The sequence below is a fragment of the Pelobates fuscus genome, chromosome 9 (assembly GCF_036172605.1).
Source record: "Pelobates fuscus isolate aPelFus1 chromosome 9, aPelFus1.pri, whole genome shotgun sequence".
Taxonomy (NCBI): Eukaryota; Metazoa; Chordata; class Amphibia; order Anura; family Pelobatidae; genus Pelobates; species Pelobates fuscus.
Genome location: NC_086325.1, coordinates 45,933,083 through 45,958,047, shown reverse-complemented (window position 1 = coordinate 45,958,047; position 24,965 = coordinate 45,933,083). Strand labels below are relative to the sequence as shown.

Below are 24,965 nucleotides of genomic sequence, written 5' to 3'. Positions count from 1 at the left end.
TGACCGTTCTAGTCAGGCTCTGGATCTGCAGGGACATGGTTTGTATCTGGGCTTGGGTCTCTGTTAGCTGGTTGTCTCGCTCCCCCTCTCGGGTTTCCGTCAAAGGACCTGCGGATGTCGGGCTGGTAAAGGTCCTCGATTTTTGCATCCCATCTCATTAATGGAGGTATTGAGTGTAAGCTTCTCCTTTTTGGGCCGTTTTCTTGGATTTTTCGTCTATGTATATTGTCTAGGTAGCAGGAGCTCTGCTTAAACGTGCCTGGTCGGTTGCTCTGCTGGCCACGCCCCCCAGGAACCCTGGTGAACTTTGAAGGATTGTACTAGCTGCGCCCTAATAATTCTGCTGCGGCAGCACTGGTAGGAGGTGATGGCAAATAATTTCCTGCCAGCACTCACAGAAGCCTTACATGAGGAGAGGAGCCTGCAGCCCACAGCTCTGTCCCAGCTTGATCCCCATGCTCTAGCTGCAAAATTGTAACTAAAATGAGTGGCTAAATAAAAGTAGATGTCGAGGCAACCTCCTCTATTTTAATTAATTTTTTCGAGTCATAAAAATAATTGTTTAATTATATATTATAAAAACAATTCAGTTGCAGCCCTACTAGTTTTTATATTTAATATTACTAAAGTTACTAACGTTCCATAAAGGAACTCATTTTAAAATGGAATTGTTACATCTCAAGAAGTGACAGTACCTCTGTTGCATGTGTGTGTGTTCTGAGTAACCATGCCTCTCCATGATTTCACTTTCAAACAGAAATCACTTATTTGGACTTTGCTTTTTCTTCAAAAGTGTCATAGGCACGCATGCATAACTGCACTAATTTGCATGTTTTGCCCAGCGAACTAACATAAAAAGAATTACAAAGATCTGTCTTGTTGCAAGCTATCGGGTTATGCTAAAATTGCAGAACTGATAGTTCCTCTTTAACATTAAAGAGGTGAGCCATGCCAGTTTATGTTGGCTGACGAAATTATACTTGGCCAGTACAAATAGTTTGGCATCCAGACACATTCTCTTGTTAAGTGTATTCTTTAGATATCCTTCCCATCTTTCATTCACTTCTGCTAATATCATTGTGTTATTTTGTTGTGTTGCAGGCGAGCAAGAAATGTACAGTAATTGGAGGCAGTGGCTTCCTTGGACACTACATGGTAGAGCGTCTATTAGACAGAGGATACTCTGTCAATGTTTTTGATATCCGGCAAGGGTTTGAAAATGACCGGGTGCAGTTTTTTATTGGAGATCTATGTAGCAAAAAGGTAAGAAGAAGAGCCAAGCTCTTGTCAATTGGTTAAATATTTTATTATAACCTCCATATATTTGATTTGCCGATCATAGTTGCATACCTTGTATTTCTGAAATGTTTCATAAGGGTTTTATAAATCCTTTAAAAAAAAAATCTGCATCATCTTAAGCTGAAAAAATAAACCATCCAATTCAAACACTGTTGAAAGTTGTTATAACCTGGGACAGGGGTGTGTACAAGGGATTAAAGTGGTAGCCCAATGTACTTGTCCTGACACAAAATAATTTCAGTTGAAATGATTGGGGTCCCTGCCAAGAGCTGTGAGCATTGACAGGGATATTTGCTGAACTCTACATTATTATTATTTTTTACAGAATAATTCTGAAAGGAATAATGGAGGCAAAAAAAGCTGATGTGGGTAAATTCTGTACCTCTGCTTCAGTTACAACATAGCTATTTTGCCTCCGTTTTGCCATTTGAATTTATTTTGCAAAAATTATTGTGAATTACCCTGAGTGTCTCACCCTCTGCCCTCCCATAGTTTCCCCTTTTTAATAGTGTGTGCTTTTGATTTATGTCATCTATGTGCGTTGTGCTCGCTGTGTGTCACGTGCTGGCTGTGTCATGTGCATATGGTTAGGACTGACTGTGCTTGGTGCAAATATGGCTGCTGGCTGCATGTGATGTGTGGTGTGTGCTGACTGCGTGATGTGTGTGTGTGTGTGATGGCTGCATGTGGCTGTGATACACTGTAACACAAAGCACACAGATGTGCGAACAAACACACACAAACTACACGCACCACTGAATACCAGCAGGAGCCTGTCCCATGCTCTCTCTGCTCAGTAATAGTGTGTTGGACGCCTGTGTGTGTCACACTGAATTTGTGTGTATTGTTGCTGCCACACTTTCTCTTTAGTGGCCAAATTAGAAATTCCGCTCAAAATTAGAAGGAAGTTTTGTTTTCTAAGTGTAATAGAGATAAGGTTAATGGCTGCTTTAAATCACAGCTGAAAGCATTGACTTAGGACAGGGGTAGGCAACCTTTGGCACTCCAGAGGTTGTGAACTAAACCTCCCCTGGTGCTTTGCCCGTATTATAGCTTCAAGAACATTATTGGAAATGTAAATATCCAAAAGCCAAGGGCAGGCTTTATATATCCAATTAGTGCGGTCCAGACATGTCTGGTGGGTTGTGAGGTATTATTCTGTTATTTGTAAATTCAAAATGTTATTCTGGTGAGGATTTCATGCTGCTTTGTTTGTTCTGTGTGCTAGGATTTATTGCCAGCGTTACAGGGAGTGAATGTTGTGTTCCACTGTGCATCACCCGCACCTTCCAGCGACAACAGGGAACTATTTTACCGAGTCAATTATATGGGAACAAAGACCATTATTGAAGCCTGCAAAGAAGTTGGGGTTCAGGTAATAACAAATATATATGCTAATCTGTGTCCATAAGAAAAAATAAAACCAAAGCTGTAACATACAAATGCATAAACCTCATCTATATGTAAACACTGTAAAAACGTGTGTGTGTGTGTGTGTGTTCAAGAAAAGTTGAATAGTTAAACGAATATATATAAATATAAAAAAATATTTTGTGTTTCTATTTCTTTTTGCCTCAACTCCATCTGTTGTTGTTTTAGTGTGTTACTGTAATCTTAGAACTGAGCATCCTTCACATCTTCATCTTCCTTCTACTCCACACGAGTTGCCCCACCATGACTTGCATATTCTTTCAATGGCTTCCTTTGGGCTAAAAAATAAAGTTTTTTTTTTTTTTTTTTTTTTTTTTTTTTTGGTTTGTTATTTTTGCAGTGCAAATGAATATTACAAACATGCTTGAGGTGCCACAAAATCAGTCCTCAGGCTTTTGTTCCCGTTTAACATGTAGGGCATTAAATTCACTAGCACAATTTTATAATGTGTTCAGGCTTGGTTCAGTAAAGCATCAGCAGTAAGAGTAAAATAAGTATGCAAACAAGCGGAATCATATATGATAGTAACTTCCAACATTGCTAGTGAATTTCTAGTTTACACAGGCTTATGTGGTTGTGTCATGATATTGTTACTGAGGACATTAGGAGTTAGCTCTGTCATGTCAGGTAAGTGATGAGTGAGGTTTGGGGTTAGAGCTGTAGCCTATGTCAGGATGTTATAACCACTGGGTGTGTTGAAAGAGTGTTGGCAGAGGTTAGTGTGGGTTGTCAGGGTGGTCACAGCGACCTAATGTGTAGGAGAGTTATTTGATAACATTCTAGGAACCATGGAGACAGAACGAAAGTCACATTGATTTTTGTGCGCTATTGGTTCTGCCGTGTTACTGTGGAAGTTCGTGGGTCCCTCAGCCAATTCCCGTTATGGGATAGTTCTGTGCGTGGGCTTTCTCCCGCGCTAAGCCTATGTTTCTCCCAGCTCCCCTTCAGGGCTTCAAGTTGCGCCTTGGTCTGGATTTAGCTCCGACGCTTAACTGTGGGGTGGACCTCCATGTTATGCCACTGTTTGTCGCAGGGGCTGTAGAGTGTGGAGGTACGCTTGCCGGTCCCAGGTTCTGGTGTCATGTGAGGTACATGTTTGTTGGGCTAGTCTGACGCTCCAGCTCCTGTAATTGTGGGAGCGAGTGTCGGCACCCATGCCATGCGGCTCCCCCGCCCGCCTCGTTGGTCGCTGGCGTCTGCATTGCTGGGAGGCAGTTTTGGGGGTTCGAGGTAGGGGCCCATTGTAGTGGCGCCGGGTTACCGGGCAGCTCCATGGGGCCACCACTTTCATCGCTTGTCTGCGGGTCAGGCCCTGGTTGCAGAGTATCGTCCAGAAGCTCTTGCAGTGCTGATCAAAAGCCTCCGTTGCTGTGGTTTGCTGCTGGGCCGCCATCTTGGACACGGCTCCTCCGCGTGCGGCGACTCTGTTCCCAGAGAGACTCCGGGTTGCCGGCCAGCGGGAACCGGGATGACCCCCACAAGTCCGGGGAGAGGTAGGAGCAGAGTGGGTCTGCTGGACGTACCAGTCGGCAGGGAAGTCGGCCGCCTTTCCCCCTCCTAGCTGCCTGCAGGCCTCAACGTGCAGCCGCGGTTTACGGTACCGTGTGCCTTTGGGAAAGGTATCTGCCGTGTCGTCGCTGTATCCCCGGTTGATTTAGCCTAGTGTGGTGTCAGTCGCTGTGAGATTTCCGGGGTTTTTCCCCAAAAGGCCAGTCCATCGAGCGGGAGCTCATACAGCACACGTCCGCTCAGCTCAGAGTTAAAACTCCGCCCACAAGCTTTTTGTTTTTTAACGCCATACCCTTAATAGATTATCCCTTAAAATGTATCAGCATCTAATACATCCCTACATGGCATTTTCATTTTGTTGGGCATTAATTCCTTTAAACTATTTCTCAGACCTATAACCAAAACTTTTCTTACAACTTCTAATCTATACAATTCCTAATCTCAATACATGATTAAATATAAATGTACTACTTATCTTGCAAAGCTGAAGAAATTGCATGTTTTTTTTTTTTTTTCAATGTTAGTGTAGAGTACAAAAATAGCATGTATTCTTCGCTCAGTTAACATCATTAACACCTGGGATACACTATTTTCTGATAATACCCAAGAATGTTGTCAGTCAGAAAGCAGTTTTTGTTGAAGTATGCTGTACTTGTTTTTTTCCAATTACCACAAAAAGGCATACTATTTCAAATGGCAAATTTTGAACCTTAGCGTGGGATAATTTTGCCGTTAGCTTGTATCAAGTGCAGTGGTAAAAAGCATTTTTTTTCTGCCTTTTTGAAAAACAGTGAGTTTGTACTGTATATTTTGCAAACCTTATGTGTGCTACGGCTTTATAATACTTTATATGTTGCTCAGCTATGTTGTCTGAGTACAGCAATACCCCCGTATGTACCTTTGCCAGTTATATGGGGACGTTGAAGGGGCACATTTCAGACACAGTCATTGCAGGTTTTGTCAAACTTTGAATTTTTACGCTGTGTTGTTACCCCACTTTGAAGTTTTTTAGCAGGCTATATATTCCAACTATCCCATAAAAGCATACTATTTCTTAAAGAAGACATCCCAGGGTATTTCAAAAGGCATATTTTGAACCTTAGTGGGGGATAATTTTTCAGCTAGCTTGTACCAAGAGTAGTGGTAATAAGCATTTTTTTACTGCCTTTTTTACACACACAATGAGTTTGTACTGTATATTTTGCAAACCTTATGTGTGCTATGGCTATATAATACTTCCTATCTTGCTCAGCTATGTCGTCTGAGCACAGCAATACCCCCATACGTACCTTTGCCAGGTATATGCGGACATTGAAGGGGCACATTTGAGACACAGCCATTTAAGTTTTTTCAAACTTTACATTTTTACGCTGTGTCCATACCCCACTTTGGAGGTTTGTTTGTAGGTTAATTATTCCAGCTACCCCATAAATGCATACCATTTCTTAAAGAAGACACCCTAGGGTATTTCAAAAGATGTATTTTAACCCTTAGCGTGAAATAATTTTTCCGCTAGCTTATACCAAGTGTAGTGGTAATACGCTTTTTATATGCCTTTTTGACATACTCAATGAGTTTGTAAAATATATTTTGCAAACCTTATATGTGTTACAGCAGTATAATACATCATATGTTGCTCCGCTATGTCATCTGAGTACAGCAATACCCCCGTATGTACCTTTACCAGGTATATGACAACGTTGAAGGGGCACATTTGAGACACAGCCATTCAAGGTAGAATTTTTACGCTGGGTCCATGCCCCACTTTGGAATTTTTTTAATAGGTTGTGTTTTCCATTTACTTCACAAAGGCATACCATTTCCTAAAGAAGACACCCCAGGGCGTTTTCAAAAGGCATATTTGAAACCTTACCGTGGTATAATTTTTTCACTAGCCTGTACAAAGTGTAGCAGTAATACGCATTTTCCCCCTTTTTTTTTAAACATTTTTTTTTTACTTTTTTAAAAAGTTTTATTTAGCTTTTAACAACTTATTTTACGATTTTAAAACTTTGTTTAAACTTTTGTTTTGTTTTTTTTTACTTTTAACCCCTAACTAGCCTAACCGTAAATCCCCCAATTTCCCCACTAACTTCTACCCACCTTAGCTAAATAAATAAATATTTTAAAATATTTAAATGAATTAATTAAATACATTTAACCCCTGAGGATTAAAAAAAATAAAAGTTAACCCTCAGGGGTTAAAAGAAAAAAATCAGATCACAGTGAAATACTGTGATCTGTATTTTGATCACTGCAGGCAGTGATCAAAGGGCAGGGAAGGGGTTAAATTTTATTTGAAAGAGGTGAGGGGGGGGGATTTTATTGCCAACACTTTTTTTTTCTTGCAGAGAGAAAGATCAGCACCGATCTGTCTCTCTGCTGTTCACAGCTCACACGGAGCTGCAGGGATACAGATCAGGTTTTACTGCAGCACGTATGATCACTCTGACTCCCGGTCAGAGCGATCACATGGGCTGATTCAGTGAAACTGCCTGTGGTAGTGTGCCTCCGATAGGGAGACACACTACAGGAAGATTAACCCCACGATTGCCGCGATTGTGGCAATCAGGGGTTCATTTTCATTTATGACGGAAATTTTCCGTCATGCGTCCTTAAGGGGAGTGCTGCAATGACGGAAAATTTCCGTCATGCGTCCTTAAGGGGTTAACAGACTGGCCGAACTGTGACTGTAAACCACAAGTTAAATGTGAAAGTCTGTGCAGGTTTTTAAGACCTGTTTCTGCAAAATGTATGTTCTATACATTCATTTTCAGGGCTCTTCACTTAAGTGAAGGTTTAAAGTGAATTTCAAAGTTAGTGATCCCTTCGTCACCAAAACAAACTAGTTTTCCTGGCACTATAGACCTCTGGATTGCCCCCACTCCCTCGCACCCCCTTTTCTGCAAGGCTGAAGGTGTCAAAACGCCTTCAGTCCCTTACCTGAATCCAGCGCCGCTATCCCTCAGCGCTGGGTCAGGCTCCTCCCCCCCGCCGATGTCAGCTGGCGGGGAGACCTAATTCACATTATTTAATGCTTTCCTATGGGGAAAATCTGAAGCTGGAGGTCCGTGAGGACGTCCAGCGTCAGATAACGGACCAAAATTCTGTTTGGATTCTGGAAGCCCTCTAGTGGCTGTCTGCCATTTAGGAGTTAAATCCCGTTGTTTATGTAGCCCTAGTCGCACCTCCCTGCATGTGACTAACACAGTCTTCCTAAACACTTCCTGTAAAGAGTCACTAAAGTTTAGACTTCTTTTATTGCAAAGTCTGTTTAGTTTAGAATTTCCTATCTCCTGCTCTAATAGCTTGCTAGATCCAGCAGTAGCCTGTCCAAATAAATATATATATATATATATATGTAATTTTTTATTTTATTTTTTATTATTTTTTCTTCATTTTGGTTACTCTTACCTAAATTAGAAAATCGCTTTGAGTTCTCACTTTGGAATAAGCCTATTTTTTTATGTATGCAGTTTGATAAGCAGACACTAGAGGGATTAATCAGACTGTATATATGTTTCGGTGATTCCTCACTTGCCCTTAGTAGCTTGAGTTGGAAACCTCTCTGTGTACTCACTTTCACTGTGTGTGGGAACAGATTGCAAATGGGTAGAGAAATAGAAACAATATTTAATTTCTCCTATTCTCTGTAATCTGGATCTGAAGCCACTCTTTAGGTACCCAGCTGCAGGATTCAGAGGTCTGGATTTGGTTTCTGCATGTAATTTTTTTTGTTAACCTCTCACAAATGCTTATTAATTACTTGGGATAAATAGGCATCATGTATTTTTTTTTTTTTTTTTTTTTTTTTTTTTTAAGCATAATAATTTTTTTATTTTTTTTATGTGGTTTACATAATTGCATAATCACCACAATCGTATTATCTCATATTTCACAATTTATAAAATGCATTTTCATGTTTGGTGTGTGTGTGTGTGTGTGTGTGTGTGTGTGTGTATGTGTGTGCACTTTTATATGTAAAATTTTAAAAAGGCAGTATGTATTCTCATTTAAATAAAATCCATTTTAGATAATTGTGTGTTTGGTTACCCAATCTCATGTTTGGGTGGAGGGAGGAGGGTGTTTCCTTTTAAAGTCACAGTTAAAGGTGTGGAGTTGACTGAATGAAAAGGCAGGGCGGTATATTGTAAGCACCTAATGCATGAGTGAATCTTCCCTTAGGGAGTTTCTATACCTGCTGTGGTGGTATATGGGGGGGGGAAACATATACTATTAGAAGGACAGATTTTGAGGGTATTTATCCTCCAAGGAAATGTCCAAATCGAGTAAAAAGAAAAACTCCCTAAAAATTGGTTATTTCGTGTATTGGTTTTAATACAATGGAAATTAACAAAGTCTTTTTAAAATAAATCAAAGCTTTTTTACGAATTTGAAATAAAAGGTGAAGTCAAATGATTGCTCCAAGCGCTGTAGTGGTTATGATGCCATTTTCAGGTAATGGAGCAGACTATTTTGCAACGGTGTGCCCTCTTACATGCATCCCAAATACTGAAGTGGTCATGGTGCTTCAAATAAGAAAAATAGTGGTAAACCGCGCCCAAACAGTACAAGTAATAATAAAATCGTATACATACAAATAGTCCTATAACAAGGAATGTATGGAACCTTCAATAAAAAATACAAAATAATAATAGTGCAGTATATCAGGCAAGTAAAAGTGGTTAAAACTTTATAAAAGACTAACTCACACTTTGCAGAGCTACTCAGAGCTCTGCCGTATAGCGCCTAGACGGTACAATCCCCGTCTCGGGATGTCAAGTGATGGTGCAGTGCGCGGTCCAATCCTCCACAGTAGTATATGGAAAAAAATATAGAGATAGGATCCAATAGTATAGCATGTATTGCAAACAGTGTTGAAAAAAAGGAAAAATATCCTACTTACAAATTTTGGAGCAAATATCTTGCTCTGGTATGTACAGCATACGGTGGTATGATCCCCACCAACGGATATAAATCAGGATTCAGGAAAATCAGGAACAGCAGATAAAATAGTAAAAACTATAGCTTTATTAGAGTATAAAATATAACAAATATATATAAAATCAACTACTTAACGTGTTTCGCCCAGTCTAGGGCTTCTTCAGAAGTATCAAGTCCAAGTTTGGATAAAATCCGCTTATATAGGGGTTCCTGATTGATGGAATTAAGTCCTGATGTGGTTTTGCTTCCTACTTCCGGGTCGCGCACGTCGCCCGGAAGTGACGTCATCATATCGTTCCGTGGCATGCTGGGACATGTAGTCTCCCGCCGTTTGTGTTGTATGTAACACAGGAAGTGATGTTAGTGTGGCTCCTGGTGCCTTATGGGGCATGTAGTTCATAGTGTCCTCTTTCTCATAAATATAATTTCGTCACCCGGAAGTGACGTATCGCAGTGCACAGTAACATGGAATTTGTAGTTCGGCAAAATGCCGATATTGAATATGAGATACACGTAAGGGAAAGAATAATAAGTAAATAAATAAGCAGAATAATGTCTCAAAAAACACCTTAGTTTGTATTAGAGAGATAAACAAACATAATTATGAATATAAAACATAGGAAAATATGCACAAACAAAAAAAGGTAATTATAGTAAAAGAGACAGCAAGGGCATATTCCTACACAAGGGGCAATGGTGTTTTTACATAAAGTATTTTTTCATATTTTTACTTTATGTAAAAACACCATTGCCCCTCGTGTAGGAATATGCCCTTGCTGTCTCTTTTTCTATAATTACCTTTTTTTTATTTTAAAAAGACTTTGTTAATTTCCATTGTATTAAAACCAATACACGAAATAACCAATTTTTAGGGAGTTTTTCTTTTTACTCGATTTGGACATTTCCTTGGAGGATAAATACCCTCAAAATCTGTCCTTCTAATAGTATATGTTTCCCCCCCCCCCATATACCACCACAGCAGGTATAGAAACTCCCTAAGGGAAGATTCACTCATGCATTAGGTGCTTACAATATACCTTAGTTTGTATTAGAGAGATAAACAAACATAATTATGAATATAAAACATAGGAAAATATGCACAAACAAAAAAAGGTAATTATAGTAAAAGAGACAGCAAGGGCATATTCCTACACGAGGGGCAATGGTGTTTTTACATAAAGTATTTTTTCATATTTTTACTTTATGTAAAAACACCATTGCCCCTCGTGTAGGAATATGCCCTTGCTGTCTCTTTTACTATAATTACCTTTTTTTGTTTGTGCATATTTTCCTATGTTTTATATTCATAATTATGTTTGTTTATCTCTCTAATACAAACTAAGGTGTTTTTTGAGACATTATTCTGCTTATTTATTTACTTATTATTCTTTCCCTTACGTGTATCTCATATTCAATATCGGCATTTTGCCGAACTACAAATTCCATGTTACTGTGCACTGCGATACGTCACTTCCGGGTGACGAAATTATATTTATGAGAAAGAGGACACTATGAACTACATGCCCCATAAGGCACCAGGAGCCACACTAACATCACTTCCTGTGTTACATACAACACAAACGGCGGGAGACTACATGTCCCAGCATGCCACGGAACGATATGATGACGTCACTTCCGGGCGACGTGCGCGACCCGGAAGTAGGAAGCAAAACCACATCAGGACTTAATTCCATCAATCAGGAACCCCTATATAAGCGGATTTTATCCAAACTTGGACTTGATACTTCTGAAGAAGCCCTAGACTGGGCGAAACGCGTTAAGTAGTTGATTTTATATATATTTGTTATATTTTATACTCTAATAAAGCTATAGTTTTTACTATTTTATCTGCTGTTCCTGATTTTCCTGAATCCTGATTTATATCCGTTGGTGGGGATCATACCACCGTATGCTGTACATACCAGAGCAAGATATTTGCTCCAAAATTTGTAAGTAGGATATTTTTCCTTTTTTTCAACACTGTTTGCAATACATGCTATACTATTGGATCCTATCTCTATATTTTTTTCCATATACTACTGTGGAGGATTGGACCGCGCACTGCACCATCACTTGACATCCCGAGACGGGGATTGTACCGTCTAGGCGCTATACGGCAGAGCTCTGAGTAGCTCTGCAAAGTGTGAGTTAGTCTTTTATAAAGTTTTAACCACTTTTACTTGCCTGATATACTGCACTATTATTATTTTTTATTTTTTATTGAAGGTTCCATACATTCCTTGTTATAGGACTATTTGTATGTATACGATTTTATTATTACTTGTACTGTTTGGGCGCGGTTTACCACTATTTTTCTTGTTTGTTTCACTATTCTGAGTAGGCATTGGGAATTCCTGCTCGGTTCACTGCTGCCCACCTTTAGTTTATTTAGTGAGCGCCTATTCCTCTTGTTTTTTACATGGTGCTTCAAATAACCCTTTTAAGAACAAGAATCTGATTGGGCGACCATCAAACATGGGCTCTCAAATAAATGGCTTTAATATTAATTGTACAAAGTGCCCTAAGACACTTGCACATCCATAAATACTTAATGAATCCAAAGTAGTAAGACATCTCATATATTCCTTAAGTTTAGCATTGTCATAGTAATCATATATTCCATTTATTTGTGTGTGTGTGTGTGTGTATATATATATATATATATATATATATATATATAATATTTATTACGTTTACCACCTGGCTTTGTGTATCTACTCATGGTAACTTTTGTTGTTTTTTTTGGGGGGGGGGGGGGGGGGTTTAAACAGACTTACTTAACTTCTTTTATCCAGTAATGTTTTACACTGTGCAGAAAAGCACATTTCCCTCCCAGGGTTCTCTTGTGTCCCCCATATTCCTGCAGATTTATTGTAAATGTCAGTCTCCCTCCCTCTCCCCACACTGTATAGCAATCTTAGTGTCTAGTGTATGTGACTCATGGTTTGTCTGCTTTGTAAATATATCCCTTCCTATCTGAAGTATTGCAAGATCAGAGATGCACTATGGTGTCTATTTCATCCCAACAATATTTTTGTAAAGAATAAATGAAATTTTGTAATTGTGCATATTTAGTATAATTTAATTGTTTTGGTGTCCTCAAAAAGCAAACTATATGTGAAATGGCTGTTTTATCATACAAATATGGACTACTTTAAAAGAATGCTACAGTTTCAGGAATACAAACACTACAATGTTAAAAACACTATTTAGGATGTTGGACCCTCTCCCTCCCTTGCCTCTGTTAAAACGATAAAGCTTACCTTTATTTTAGCAACGCACAGGTACGCCCCTGCTCCGCCTTTTCAAATGATATCAAAATTGATAGGAAAGCATTGATATACTTTTTTTGCTCATGCGCGGCAAAACGTGGCGCTGCGCCAGTCGGCATCTCCTTATAGAGATGCATTGAATCAATGCATTTCTATGAGGAACGTTCAGTGCCTCCATGCAGAGTGACCAAGGGAGCACCTCTAGTGGCCGTCTGAGTCACTGTCACTAGAGGTGTTTCTGGCAACAATGTAAACACTTTTTTTTTTTTTTTTTTTTCTGAAGGTGCCTGCACAGTGTCCCTTTAGTGAGCTTTTTATTTTTTTTTAATGCACTCTGTCACAGCTGCCACATCTGAGTGTCGTAAGGGGCGGTGTTGTGACAGTTTATTGTGGGGCCTGTTCCTACCAGTGGTGACCCAATAAAAACAGCATGGTAACTCCATTTAAGGTCTCAACACAAGGATAACCGCTGCTACGGGTGAAAAAAGGATACAGGTCATGTCTCTTTGCATATCTCTGGTGGTTTGAACCTTACTAGGAACTCACCAGACTGAAACCAATACAGAAGGAATCGGTTGATGGTGTGTTAAGAGGCTTTTAATTTCAGTAATTAGCCTTTGTTTCGGTGACAACAAAATCCATCTCGTCTTTGTAAGGGCCAGTTCATGAACATTTCTCATCTCCGTTCTGACATCTCCAGCATAACGCCTTGCACTTCCTCTTTGCCGTTTCTGACAAGTCTTCACAGAGCAGTTCTAAGCAAGAGCATCAGTTAAGAAATGCAGTGCTTTTACTGGATATTTCTTACAAAGACTAAAATAAAGGCTGTCTCAAATTTTACTTTCATCAAAAGCCCATTGTCTCATTTATGTCAGTTTGTAAGTGGAATTAGAGGACATGAGGATATCAAGGTTTAGTATTTTATATGCTGCAATTTATCCTGTATTCTGAATTCCTCCAGTAATGCTCCCATACTCACATGAACATACTTTTTATCCCCGTCCTCTAGTAGTGCTTTTTATCCCCCTTTCAACTCTGTCAGAGGCAGCCTTAATTTTGTGATCTCTATGGACAATTTGGCCACTAGATATATTTAAATAACATAAAACATAGCTTTGATCTGATTCCAGTTACATCATACAAATGTTAAAGCAAGTAAAACAGTCAGTAAAAACAAATATATTGCATAGTAAAATGAAAATGAAGCAAGATACTGTAACTATAACAACAAAAAAACCTAACCGAGATTTCAGCTGAAATGTTATCAGGAAAAATATGTTTTCAATATCCTAGAAAAAGGGCTTGGAGGTATTAACTGACAATACAATACATATACAAAAAGATAAGTCCTGTACTCACTCCCATCGCTCCTGGACGGCAGCAATGACCACAGTACACATCAGCCCCAATATATTGTTACCTGTGCTCTCTCCTTAATCCCTATGTATATTTAGACAAATGGAGGTCATTTAGTTACTCCAATGGCCATTGGAGAGAGAGCCTGCCTGCCAACGTCAGACCCTCCTAAGCGGGTCCTACACTGACCCTTCACCTTGCTTCCTACAATACATAGCCTACAGAGTGTCAGGAAATAATGTAACTGTTATACAGAACTTTATTACAAAGCTCGTCTTCTTGTTTCATTAAAGGCTAAAATGGAAGATTACAGTTGATTTGAAGTCTACTGTAAATAACTATTCTGGCATAAGTGAGAATTGAATGTTTCTAATTAATGTGTCTGCCCCGTTGTCATCACTTGGACTATGTTTTGTTAATTTAACTTATTAACACATTGATACAACTAGTATTTAAAAATGTTAGACACAGATTGGAGAACGTGTTTAGTCAATTTGTATTGTATTTCACATTCTTACAGAAACTAGTACTTACCAGCAGTGCGAGCGTCATCTTTGAAGGCACAGATATTAAGAACGGGACAGAGGACCATCCCTACGCCAAGAAACCTATTGATTATTATACAGAAACCAAGATCCTTCAAGAGAAGGTGAGGCTGACTGAGGCTTAAATAATTTTGTTAACATTAGTTTATTGTTAAAGGGACACTCCAGGCACCCAGACCACTTCTGCCCATTGGAGTGGTCTGGGTGCCAACTCCCACTACTCTTAACCCTGCAAGTGTAATTATTGCAGTTTTTTTTATAAACTGCAATAATTACCTTGCAGGGTTAACTCCACCTCTAGTGGCTGTCTTCTAGACAGCCACTAGAGGTCACTTCCTGACTCATAGCACAGATTATGCTAGAGCGTGTGAGGACCTCCAGCGTCGCTCATTTCCTCATAGGAAAGCATTGAAAATCTTTTTCAATGCTTTCCTATGGGGAGAGCTAATGCGCATGCGCGCATTAGGTCTCCTCGGCCGGTGGGCGGGATCAGTCTCGCCCACCGGCCGACGGAGTCAGTAGGAGGAGCGGCGGCGGAGGAGGAGGCAGCAACGAGGGACATCGTCGCTGCCTCAGGTAAGTGACTGAAGGGGTTTTCACCCCTTCAGCAGCTGGGCATTGGGGGGGTGGGAGGGAGAGGGAACCTGCAGTGCCAGGAAAACGGATTGTTTTCCTGGCACTGGAGTTTTCCTTTAGCAATTCAGCCTTCAATTCTTTGTGTAATAAGGCACAGGAGGTAGATAGTTGTTTTCCTGTTTGCAATATCTACCTGGACCAGAAAATCATTTTAGTTTATCTATATGAACAATGAGCCACATTATCTTTATCTTTATTTTTAACACATTCTAAATCTCCCTAATGCTATGTAACTTTTTAATTCCACTGCATGGAATATTGTGGGGTCATCTTCTTGCCAAGAAGTGAAGCTATTATATTATGTAATTTCCAGTCCAGATAATGTTTGCACTGAAGGGCAATTTTGAAAGTGTAAACCATTAGTGTTTCAAAATGAAATTCAAGGTTTTGGTTGAAGTAGCCATACTGCAAAAAAATTTAAATTTGGCTAGTTTGGTTGACAATTTTAAATTTGTTTTGAGTTCACAAGTCATGCATGAGTGAGTTCTAGTATTCGGAGTAGAAATTGGTTAAATATTTAATCTCTGCTTTCATGGCTTTTTGCATTTTGATTGCATTCTCACAAATCTATATTTTTTTTGTGTTTTTAAATGTCTTGACATTTATTTATTTTTCTTATGCTACAGGTAAACTGCAACTAAGATGATCTATTTTACTTTTAACCAGCTTATTTGTATGTCTTTTGTAGGAGGTTTTAAGTGCTAATGACCCAGCCAATAACTTTCTAACTGTTGCAATCCGGCCTCATGGGATATTTGGCCCAAGAGACCCACAGCTCGTTCCTATACTTATTGAAACTGCCAAAAGTGGGAAGATGAAATTCATGATTGGGTAAGAGATTACCTTGTCTTTATTCTCAAGAATAAATTATTTGTGTATATATTTTTAGTGACGCTATCATATATAACATAAACACTTATTTTAATCTTCTAACAATTGTGTATATACATTGTGCCCGCTAAATGATGCGGAAATTCCTATGTTAAAAAGACAATCACGGGGGCGGAGCCTGGCAGCCATCCTGTACAGACTCCATCTAAACTTGCTCTCCCATAACCAGGAACAATCCGTTGACTATCCCCAACACCAAGCACCATCCAGCAGAGAAAAATAGCCAGTGTTGATCAGCGCTCCCTACCGCATCGATTGATGCCTTTTTTCCAACCACCCAAGCAGCATAGGCAACGGCGCAAATCCGCGGCCTACCGCGCATCGCCAATCCAGGGCCTGGAGGCCTATCTTGACGGAAGCCTACTCGGGAACCAAGCACCCAACTTGAACCCAGATTCCACGAGTATGGGCCGCCGATCAAACAAACCCACGGCAAGCGCGACCACACAAGCCAGGGACATTGGCGAGATGTGGCTCCGACCGGCACAAACCGAAATGGCGCGCACCACACACCGCTCACCTATCAGGCAAACATCCGGACCTGACCGCGAGGAGCCGACTACTAATATGACTCCCCCGGCAGACTGCATACTGCCACACGAGGCCCAGGATGACTTGGCCCCCACGACTAAAGGCGACCTGAAAACACTCTGGACCAACATACAACAACTGTTGGCGGCTGATGTCGCTATGGTCAAAAAGGACATACAATCAGTCACGGAGAGAGTGGGTACAGTGGAAGCTGATCTCACCACCATCCATGACACAGTGTCCACCCTCCAGGAATCGATGCAACGCCTACAGGCAGAACAGCATGTACTCGCCAGCCAAATTATGTCGTTGGAAGACAAACAGCGCCGGAATCACATCAAAATCCGGGGCATCCCAAACACACAAACACAGTCACAACTGAGGAACTGCCGCAGTATGTAAGGCGACTACTCACAACACTGCTAGCCACAAAAAAAATAACCCCGGACGGGATCTACAGAGTGACCAGCTCTACCCGCATACCACCCACCATGCCTAGAGATGTTATCCTGCGCCTGGCGACAACATCTGACAAAATTCAAACAATGAACGCAATAAAAGGCAAAACTCCTCTGGCCTTTGAGGGCTCTCAGCTCTCCTTTTTCCAGGATGTCACCAGAGCCACACTATTAAGGCGAAAGACATTCGACCCTGTGACAACGACCCTGCGGAAGGCCGGCATCACTTACAGGTGGGGAAACGCGGGCGCTCTACTTGTCCACCATAACGGGACAGCTCACCACCTCACAACCCCAACCGGAGCGCCCACCTTCCTGCGGGCACTGGGACTACAACCCCCACAACTCACCCCCATGACAGCGAGCCAACCAGACAGCTGGGAGCAGGACGACGGCTCCATCCACGACCAGCAAACAACCAAGTCACCGACGCCTACCACCTGACCCCGTACAGGGACTGAAACCAGGGGCACTATTTACTGCAGTGCGGGGACTGCACATGTGGAGACCTGATACCCGTGAGAGAGAAGGGGCAATCCCCAATAACCACTCACACCCGAGACTAAGTCCCCATATCAATGACACCTCTGCGTCCCCCTGGGTTTCCTCACATTATTTTCTCTAGTTCATTCCTTTTTTTTTCTTTTTTTCATGTTCTTCATGTTTTGTTGTACTGTATATGAGCCTCAGCACTACCATGCTTTTATTCTTTCGTTATCTAAAATGTTAACTCATATGTAAAGGTTGGGTGCGACAGTATCCTCTCCGCACATGTCACTGAGACACACTTATACTACAACCACACACCATAGAAAGATTGCAGGCGCTTAATGTTTAACCTCGCCACTCCGCCCACCCCCCGTCATCCCCAGGGTTACAGGGGACACACAAGATGCCGCACAAGGTACTTAGCATTCCGGAACCACTACCACACCAGGCAGACCACAAGAATCCACTGAGTTCCACTAGCGAGTACACACAGGCATCCAAACCCACATACCTGCACTAACCTGAAATACAGTCACATCACTCACATACCTGGAGTATCCCAAGGGGAGCACAAATGCACACTACGAGACCAACCACAATCCTATCCACCCTGGGCATGTCAATAAACCTTTTTGCAAAAAGAAAATGTGCTAAAAAATTGAAATGTAATCGTTAATACATGTACCTGCTTGCTCCTATCTTACAATTGATTTACAACTTTGCTCTGAAATGTATCCTGTAAACATGCAATACCGAGCACAAAAAATAAAGAATTAAAAAAAAAAAAAAAAGACATTCAGGGGCGGGGCCGGGCCGCCGAGCGGAGCGGCAGCCATCTTCTTCAGCTCCGATCTTTGCTCTCTAAAGATAGTGATTTACTGCCAAAAGTGCCCAGCAGACCACTAACTATTACTACATATGCCTGTCGGAACCCACCAGGGATCAGGGGATCCTGGCTGGTGCCCTGCAACACAGAAATAGCAAGCCTGCCGACGTCTAAGGCCTACCTCCAAGCTCCACTCCGACGCCCCGATAAACATCAATGGTGGAACATGCCGGCCTGCCCCTAAAGGTGCCTGTGGCTGCTCCCTATGTGGGACATGATGCTGAAGGCGGGTGGCGGCCCGGTCCCGCTTCCCCCCCCACCTAAATGGGGGATTGTCCCGCAACTTAAATTACAGCCAAGAATGGCGATCCCCCACCCCTCCACCAGACCTATGGGGCGCGAACAACCATCACGTTGTGCCCGGGAAGGCCGGTACAAGAAGACACTCACGTGCCGTAGGGGGCTGCAACATGTCGCACATAAGCCCTGGAGACTGCGGACCTGTGGAAAGAGCCACCCGAAACTTCCACCCATCGGAGGCATGTTGTCCCCAACCTATGGGTTTGTGGAGGGCCTAGAGAGACTTGTCCCCAGCACTGCGAGCCCTGTGGAACCGGATAGTGTGTAGCAGCGGTGTACCGGTGGCCGCGAGCGAAACTTGACGGAATCAAGAGTGTGGCCGGAGCTGGGAGAGACATCTCAGGGGACGACGTCTCACAGAGTCCCTGAAGGTGTAGGGGAGGTGCAGGAGATGAGCGGCCTGTGGACCCTGGGGTGGAGGGGGCCCGCGGACTGTTTCACTCTCCGAGTGCCCACTTTGCCACAGAGCACTCTGCCTGAGGGATGGAACGGAGGGGGGATCAGGAAAGAGGCCAAAGACCCTCTGGGAGCCAAAGCTACCATGTTTTAGGCAGCCTACCAAGGCCTACCTTTCCCAGATTATGGGCTGCCAAAACTAAACGAGAGGGACGGGGACGGGGGGGGGGGGGGGTGGAGCCTGTGTACTGTCTGTATTCCACTTGTGTTCTTCTTAATTGTATTTAAATTGTTTCTTATCTCCCTTTATTATTTTAAATCAGGGTGTTCTGATATGCCCGGCTGCGCGTGCATGGCACAAGGCCCCTTGAGGCACAGGGAAAATATTCCACTGGCGCTTAACAGGCGACCTCACGTAGGCCCTTTTTCCTAACCCATGTTTCCGCTTCCTAGAAGACTGAAACAACATTTTTTTTTTGTTTGTTTTTGTTTTTTTTCTGTTTTCATATATACACATACATGTATATAATCTGACGCAACTCACAATTAGTTCCGCTAAATATCGCACCAGTGTGCAAGTAGTGTCGTACCCAACAGTTCAACTAACACTGGCAACCTGTATACGCTCCCAGGGACCGTTCTCTGCTATGACTTCCATTTTACTTATCTTCTCATTTTTAGCAGACACAGGATTTAAGTCAAAACGCCTAAATATGAAGTTTTATCAACCTGTGCTACTACCCGCCTTAAGGAATACATAGCCACACTATCACTTTACTAGTTTGGGCACGCATGGCTAACATCACTTACATACAGTCTCATTATCATCAGGGCATTTATATACAGTTAGGCTACAGCTCAGGAAGATTGCTTATACTACCCCTTTTTATTCATTTATTTTATTTATTTATTTATTTTTCTTTTCAACATATGCAGAAACTAGACAGACACAGTGGCGCTTACTTACATCGCTTTCTCACCGTAATCACCACCGTAGTCCCGCATACATGCATCTCCTATGTGATTACCATGTATGCTGTTATCTATACCTTACATTTAACCAGTTTTGACATGCCAACTGCAAGTAATTATTACTGTCCATTTCTTGTTGTCTATGCGTATATATTAATAATAGGATGTTAGGAACTATGACATTATAATTGAACATTTATTGTAAGCATAAATTTTGTTTTACTTTAGGCACCAACTTATGCCATGTTACACGTTATCTGCTACTCAGCTCTGGAGCGGTGTTTCCCGGCCCGGTCCTCGGGGCGCGCCTGCCGGTCCGGGATTTGGGGATTGCCCGGTTTTGTCTAGGGTGTTTTTTTTCTTTTTTTTTTTTGTAGGGGCACCTTGGGCGGGGCTGGGTGGTCCTTGGGTCCTGGGCTGGTGGGTGTGCCTTGGGGGCTGGGTTGGGGGACACTGCTCTAGAAGCAGCATGCACTCTTCGAATATGTAAAAAATTGTGCAGTAAGCTTTGACATGTATGGAGAAATGTTGACACTTTTTGATGCTATTCCTGATGTGCCTTCTCTTCACTGTTGTCCTTGCACTGCACAACAAAAATAAAGAATTACAACAAAAAAAAGACATTCAAAATAAAGTCACTCCTGGTGGGATTCTAGTGTATGGCTTCCTAAAATTAACTTTTGCAGTTGATTCTTACACAGTATGTCCTATGAGTGTGAGTAGACCGATAATAGTTTGGCCGATATGATCGGACGATATTTTGGTATGGGCCACTATTGATACCGATAATGTGAGAGGCAGCAGTGGCCGAGCGCACAAAGGGCCGGTGCATTCATCAGGCAGCCGTCTTAGAGCGCACTGGCTCTGGGGTTGCAAGAACCAAGTGACCGTCAGGAAGCGCACAGCGTTCCCCCCTACCAGTCACTCCGTGTAGCGTGGTTGAGCGGAGAAGTGCGGACCGCTGTACAGGAGCTTCAGTTTCCTGTACCCAGCCGGACTGACAGGAAGTGCTCAATAAAAGAGAACTTCCTGTCAGTCCAGCTGGGTACAGGAAACTGAAACTCCTGCACGGCGCTCTTCCATGCTACAAGAGAGATAATGAGGCACACCAGGGGGGTGGCACACACACTAAAGGAGAGGACCACACAGGGAAGGGAGAGGAACACTAAATATTCTTGAAAACATTAAAAATATTCTGACTGGCATGTATATTTTGTACATTTACCACTTAATAAAAAAAAGAAAAAATTTGCTAAAAAAAATATTAAATAAACATGTTCAGTAAACCGTAGATTTGTGTAGAAATAGTTTCTTTTTTTCAAAATGGTAAATGTACAGAATACGGTAAGCTATCGGCCTAAAAGTTCACAGATTATCAGTATCGACTCTAAAAATCAATATCGATCGATCCCTAGTGAGTAGACTTGCTTATAACCATATAAACCATTTAAAGGGACACCCTACACACCTAAAGCACTTAAGCTTGCTGAGGTGCTTTGAGTGAAGAGTGTATACCGTTTTTTTTTGTTTTTTTTGTTTTAATAAAAAGTGCAGTATTTAATAGAAATTGGGACATTACTGAGGACGTCCAGCGTCCGTTAGGCGACCAAAAGTCACCTAACAGCCGAAAGTCCCTCTAGTAGCTGTCTAGTTGACAATGAGTTGAAGTGGTCTGGGTGACTATATAGCCGAAGTCACCTAACAGCCGAAAGTCCCTCTAGTAGCTGTCTAGTTGACAATGAGTTGAAGTGGTCTGGGTGACTATAGCCGAAGTCACCTAACAGCCGAAAGTCCCTCTAGTAGCTGTCTAGTTGACAATGAGTTGAAGTGGTCTGGGTGACTATAGTTTCCCTTTTAAGGAACAGGAAAATTAACAAACCTTTGAAAAGTATGCGAAGGATGGACATTTGGAGGCAATGATTGTATTCAGTTATGTAATGCATGTTTTTTTTGTGCACACTCTTTGTAATCCACATGTTACTGAGTGTCGACCATGGTGTACCACATGATGTGCATAGAGACAAGAGGTCTTATGGTTATCGGTAGGTCCAATTACTTGTGTAAACTCGAGGAGAAGTGATGAGATAAGATGTCTTCCTATCAGGGCCGCATAAAAGATCAGAGTTGAATATGAAACCTTTAAGACTGAATTGTAACAAATTGCTTCATTTATACCTTGCATTTGATGGAGACACATTTTAGTCCATTGTAAACATTGTCTTTTGTTTTTGTCATTTTTCATTTTTTTTTTATTTTTTTTTTTTATTTCAGAAATGGGCAGAATTTAGTGGACTTTACTTATGTGGAAAATGTGGTTCATGGACATATTTTGGCAGCTGAGCATCTACAGAAAGACTCTCCTTTGTGTGGAAAGGTAGTTTTTTATATTCATAGAAATTTTTATATTCTGATTTTATTTTTGTATTCTGTTAAATGGCTCCATATAGCAATACATATAATTGTTTAGGTATCTTGCCGTTTCCAACAATGCCTTCTTTAACCTCTTAAAGGAAAACTCCAAGCAGAATAGCCACTATAGAGTGCTCTAGTGGTTATGGTGCCAGGCATGCTCTGGTGTTCCCCACAGCGTAAGTAGTCAAACATTTTCTGGGGTCTGCCTGTTCCCAGTATCTTCCTCTCTGTAGAGCCGGAAACTCTTACTAGTAGCTTCCGTTACCTCTCCTGAGCTAAGCTCTACAGTGCTTGACCAGCTTATGGCTGAGACATCTTTTCCAGATTTAGCTCAGCGTTAAGAACTGCCAGCTCCCATAGAAGCGATGAGCAGTGTCCGGAGAACAACAGGTAAGAAGTTAAACAGCACATTGTTTGACTGCGTACATTGGGGAGGTGCCAAGGCACTCCACCATGTTTGCAGGCTAATTAAAGAACGCTGTAATGTTGATTTGCTTAGTGAATATTGGAAGTTTGAAACTGCAGAAGAAAGAGGTACTTTCCCGTTTAAACTTCTTGTTTGTTCAAATTCTTGGCATCATAACCACTACGACTGCATTCCTTTAAGAATCAGTGACAAAATTATTAAGTTGTAAACCAGCCTTTAAAGATCCTCTATCAAAATGCCTAGCTCACTTCACTGTGCCATGGCTTAATATAGCTGCAAATTCTAAATAAGCAGGACATTCCATAATACTGATGGTCTTGAAGGACCAAATTGTGATGTTGGGATGAAATCTCATTGGTCTTCAAGTACCTACCATTTATTTCCTTATTCTGTCGACTTACTTACGATTTACTCCTAGTCAAACTTAATGGAGAGGGAATAACTCTATTCAGCAGCTGACAAAACCTGTCCCTATCACAAAGTAAACTGATTCATAATAGCTCATTTTGAAACTGATTTTAGGAGAAAGCTATAGTAAGTGAAGCAGTTCATAGGTTCTAAATGCTCTCGTAATTTCTAAATTCTGCAGAATTGTTGCTTGGTCTTAAATGATTTGTTTAGTTTTTTCCCCACAAGGTTTTCTGTAGAATTTTAGCTTAGTTTAAGTCTTGTTTTTCTTTCCTTTTCTTCATATCTAATTGCTTGCTTTTATGTATTTCCAGGCTTATCACATTACAAATGACGAACCAATTCCATTTTGGACATTCCTATCCCGTATCCTGGTTGGTCTGAACTATGATGCACCCAAGTATCACATTCCTTACTGGTTGGCTTACTACCTTGCTTTCTTCGTGTCTCTCCTGGTGTTACTTATAAGCCCTATTGTTAAGATCAAACCAACATTCACTCCAATGAGGGTGGCACTGGCTGGAACTTACCATTACTACAGCTGTGATCGAGCTAAAAGAGACATGGGCTATAAGCCAATAGTCAGCTTGGACCAAGCAGTGGAAAGAACTGTTCAAGGTTATTCACACCTGAAAAAGACTTGCTGATTTATACACCATCTTGTAATTTTAGTCTACTATAATGTGAAGTAGCCGTGGTGAAGGACCACTTTTGACACACATAATTGTTGTTAATTTAGCTTTTATTCTTCCTTCTAACATTAAAGTGAAACTGTCACCGCTTACCTCACCCTCTGCTACCTGGCCATTAACTCATTAAAGAGCATGTTACACTTCTGTAACAACCACCCCAGGTCTGCCCTCTCTTCTCCTCTAGTCTTCGTTGATTTGTCCTGCTTGGGGACACTTCCCTCCCCACATGACACCTTCACACTGACATCATTACCAGCATGCATCTAAACGGAGTGACATCGCTTTCTTCCTATAGTCCCTAGCTAGCGATAGCGGCGCAGGCTAGAGAGTTACCATAGGAACAACCGTGCATGCTATAGGTGGAGAGCAGAGGGACCTCTCAATTCCTTGGCATTGAGTGACAAACCTTTTGTTCTCCCAATCTATACATTCGCTAGCACACTGTATAGATCAACTTTCAAGGGCTTTTTAGCACGACAGTTTAACTTTAAAGAGAGACCATTCAGCTGACCATATTTATGCCTTATGGGAAGAGTGCATAAGACAATTCCAAAAAAGATAAATTTAAAAAGAAAAAAAATACTCCTCTCTGATTGCAGAATCGAATTATATTTCTTGGTCAATCCCAGTCGCCCACTTAGTTTTTTATAAGCATGCTATGCATATTATGTATGCCCAGGACAACAGCAATGTAGGTCAGCAAGGCTAGAACCTTATGTGGGGAAAAAATTAGCAAAGCTACTCTGCATGTTAATTGTTAAATTTTGATGTGATTTAGGAGATTGCAATGCAAGCATTGCATGATCCTGGACAGATCACAGAAAAGATCTGTCTCCTACCTGTGAGTAGGGGTGGCCATATAACTACAGCAGACATAAATCAGATAAAGGATAGACCTGGAGCTCGTAAAAAGAGCATAAATGGTGATAGTGCCTAGATTCCAATAATGATGATAAAAGGAACTGCCTGTCCTTGCTCTCGAACACATCCTAGACCTCAATGTAAATATTGTTGGAAACCTTAATCTATCTACAATAAAGGCGTAATGATTTACTTAACTATAGATGCTTCAAGTAATTATTTTAATTTAGTATTTTTCGTTCACGTTTAT

General features: G+C 41.3%; 1 protein-coding gene across 1 annotated transcript in view; it reads left to right on the top strand.

The window, feature by feature from the left end:
* NSDHL (NAD(P) dependent steroid dehydrogenase-like) overlaps positions 1–24,912 on the top strand; it is a 33,324-nt gene extending 8,412 nt beyond the window's left edge. The window contains exons 3-8 of the mRNA XM_063433350.1: positions 1,102–1,263; positions 2,528–2,674; positions 14,332–14,460; positions 15,681–15,823; positions 22,187–22,289; positions 23,477–24,912. Of these exons, the coding sequence (XP_063289420.1) occupies positions 1,102–1,263; positions 2,528–2,674; positions 14,332–14,460; positions 15,681–15,823; positions 22,187–22,289; positions 23,477–23,809 (1,017 nt within the window). The 3' untranslated portion in view covers positions 23,810–24,912. The remainder of the gene's footprint in view (positions 1–1,101; positions 1,264–2,527; positions 2,675–14,331; positions 14,461–15,680; positions 15,824–22,186; positions 22,290–23,476) is intronic.
* Positions 24,913–24,965: the final 53 nt, after the last annotated feature.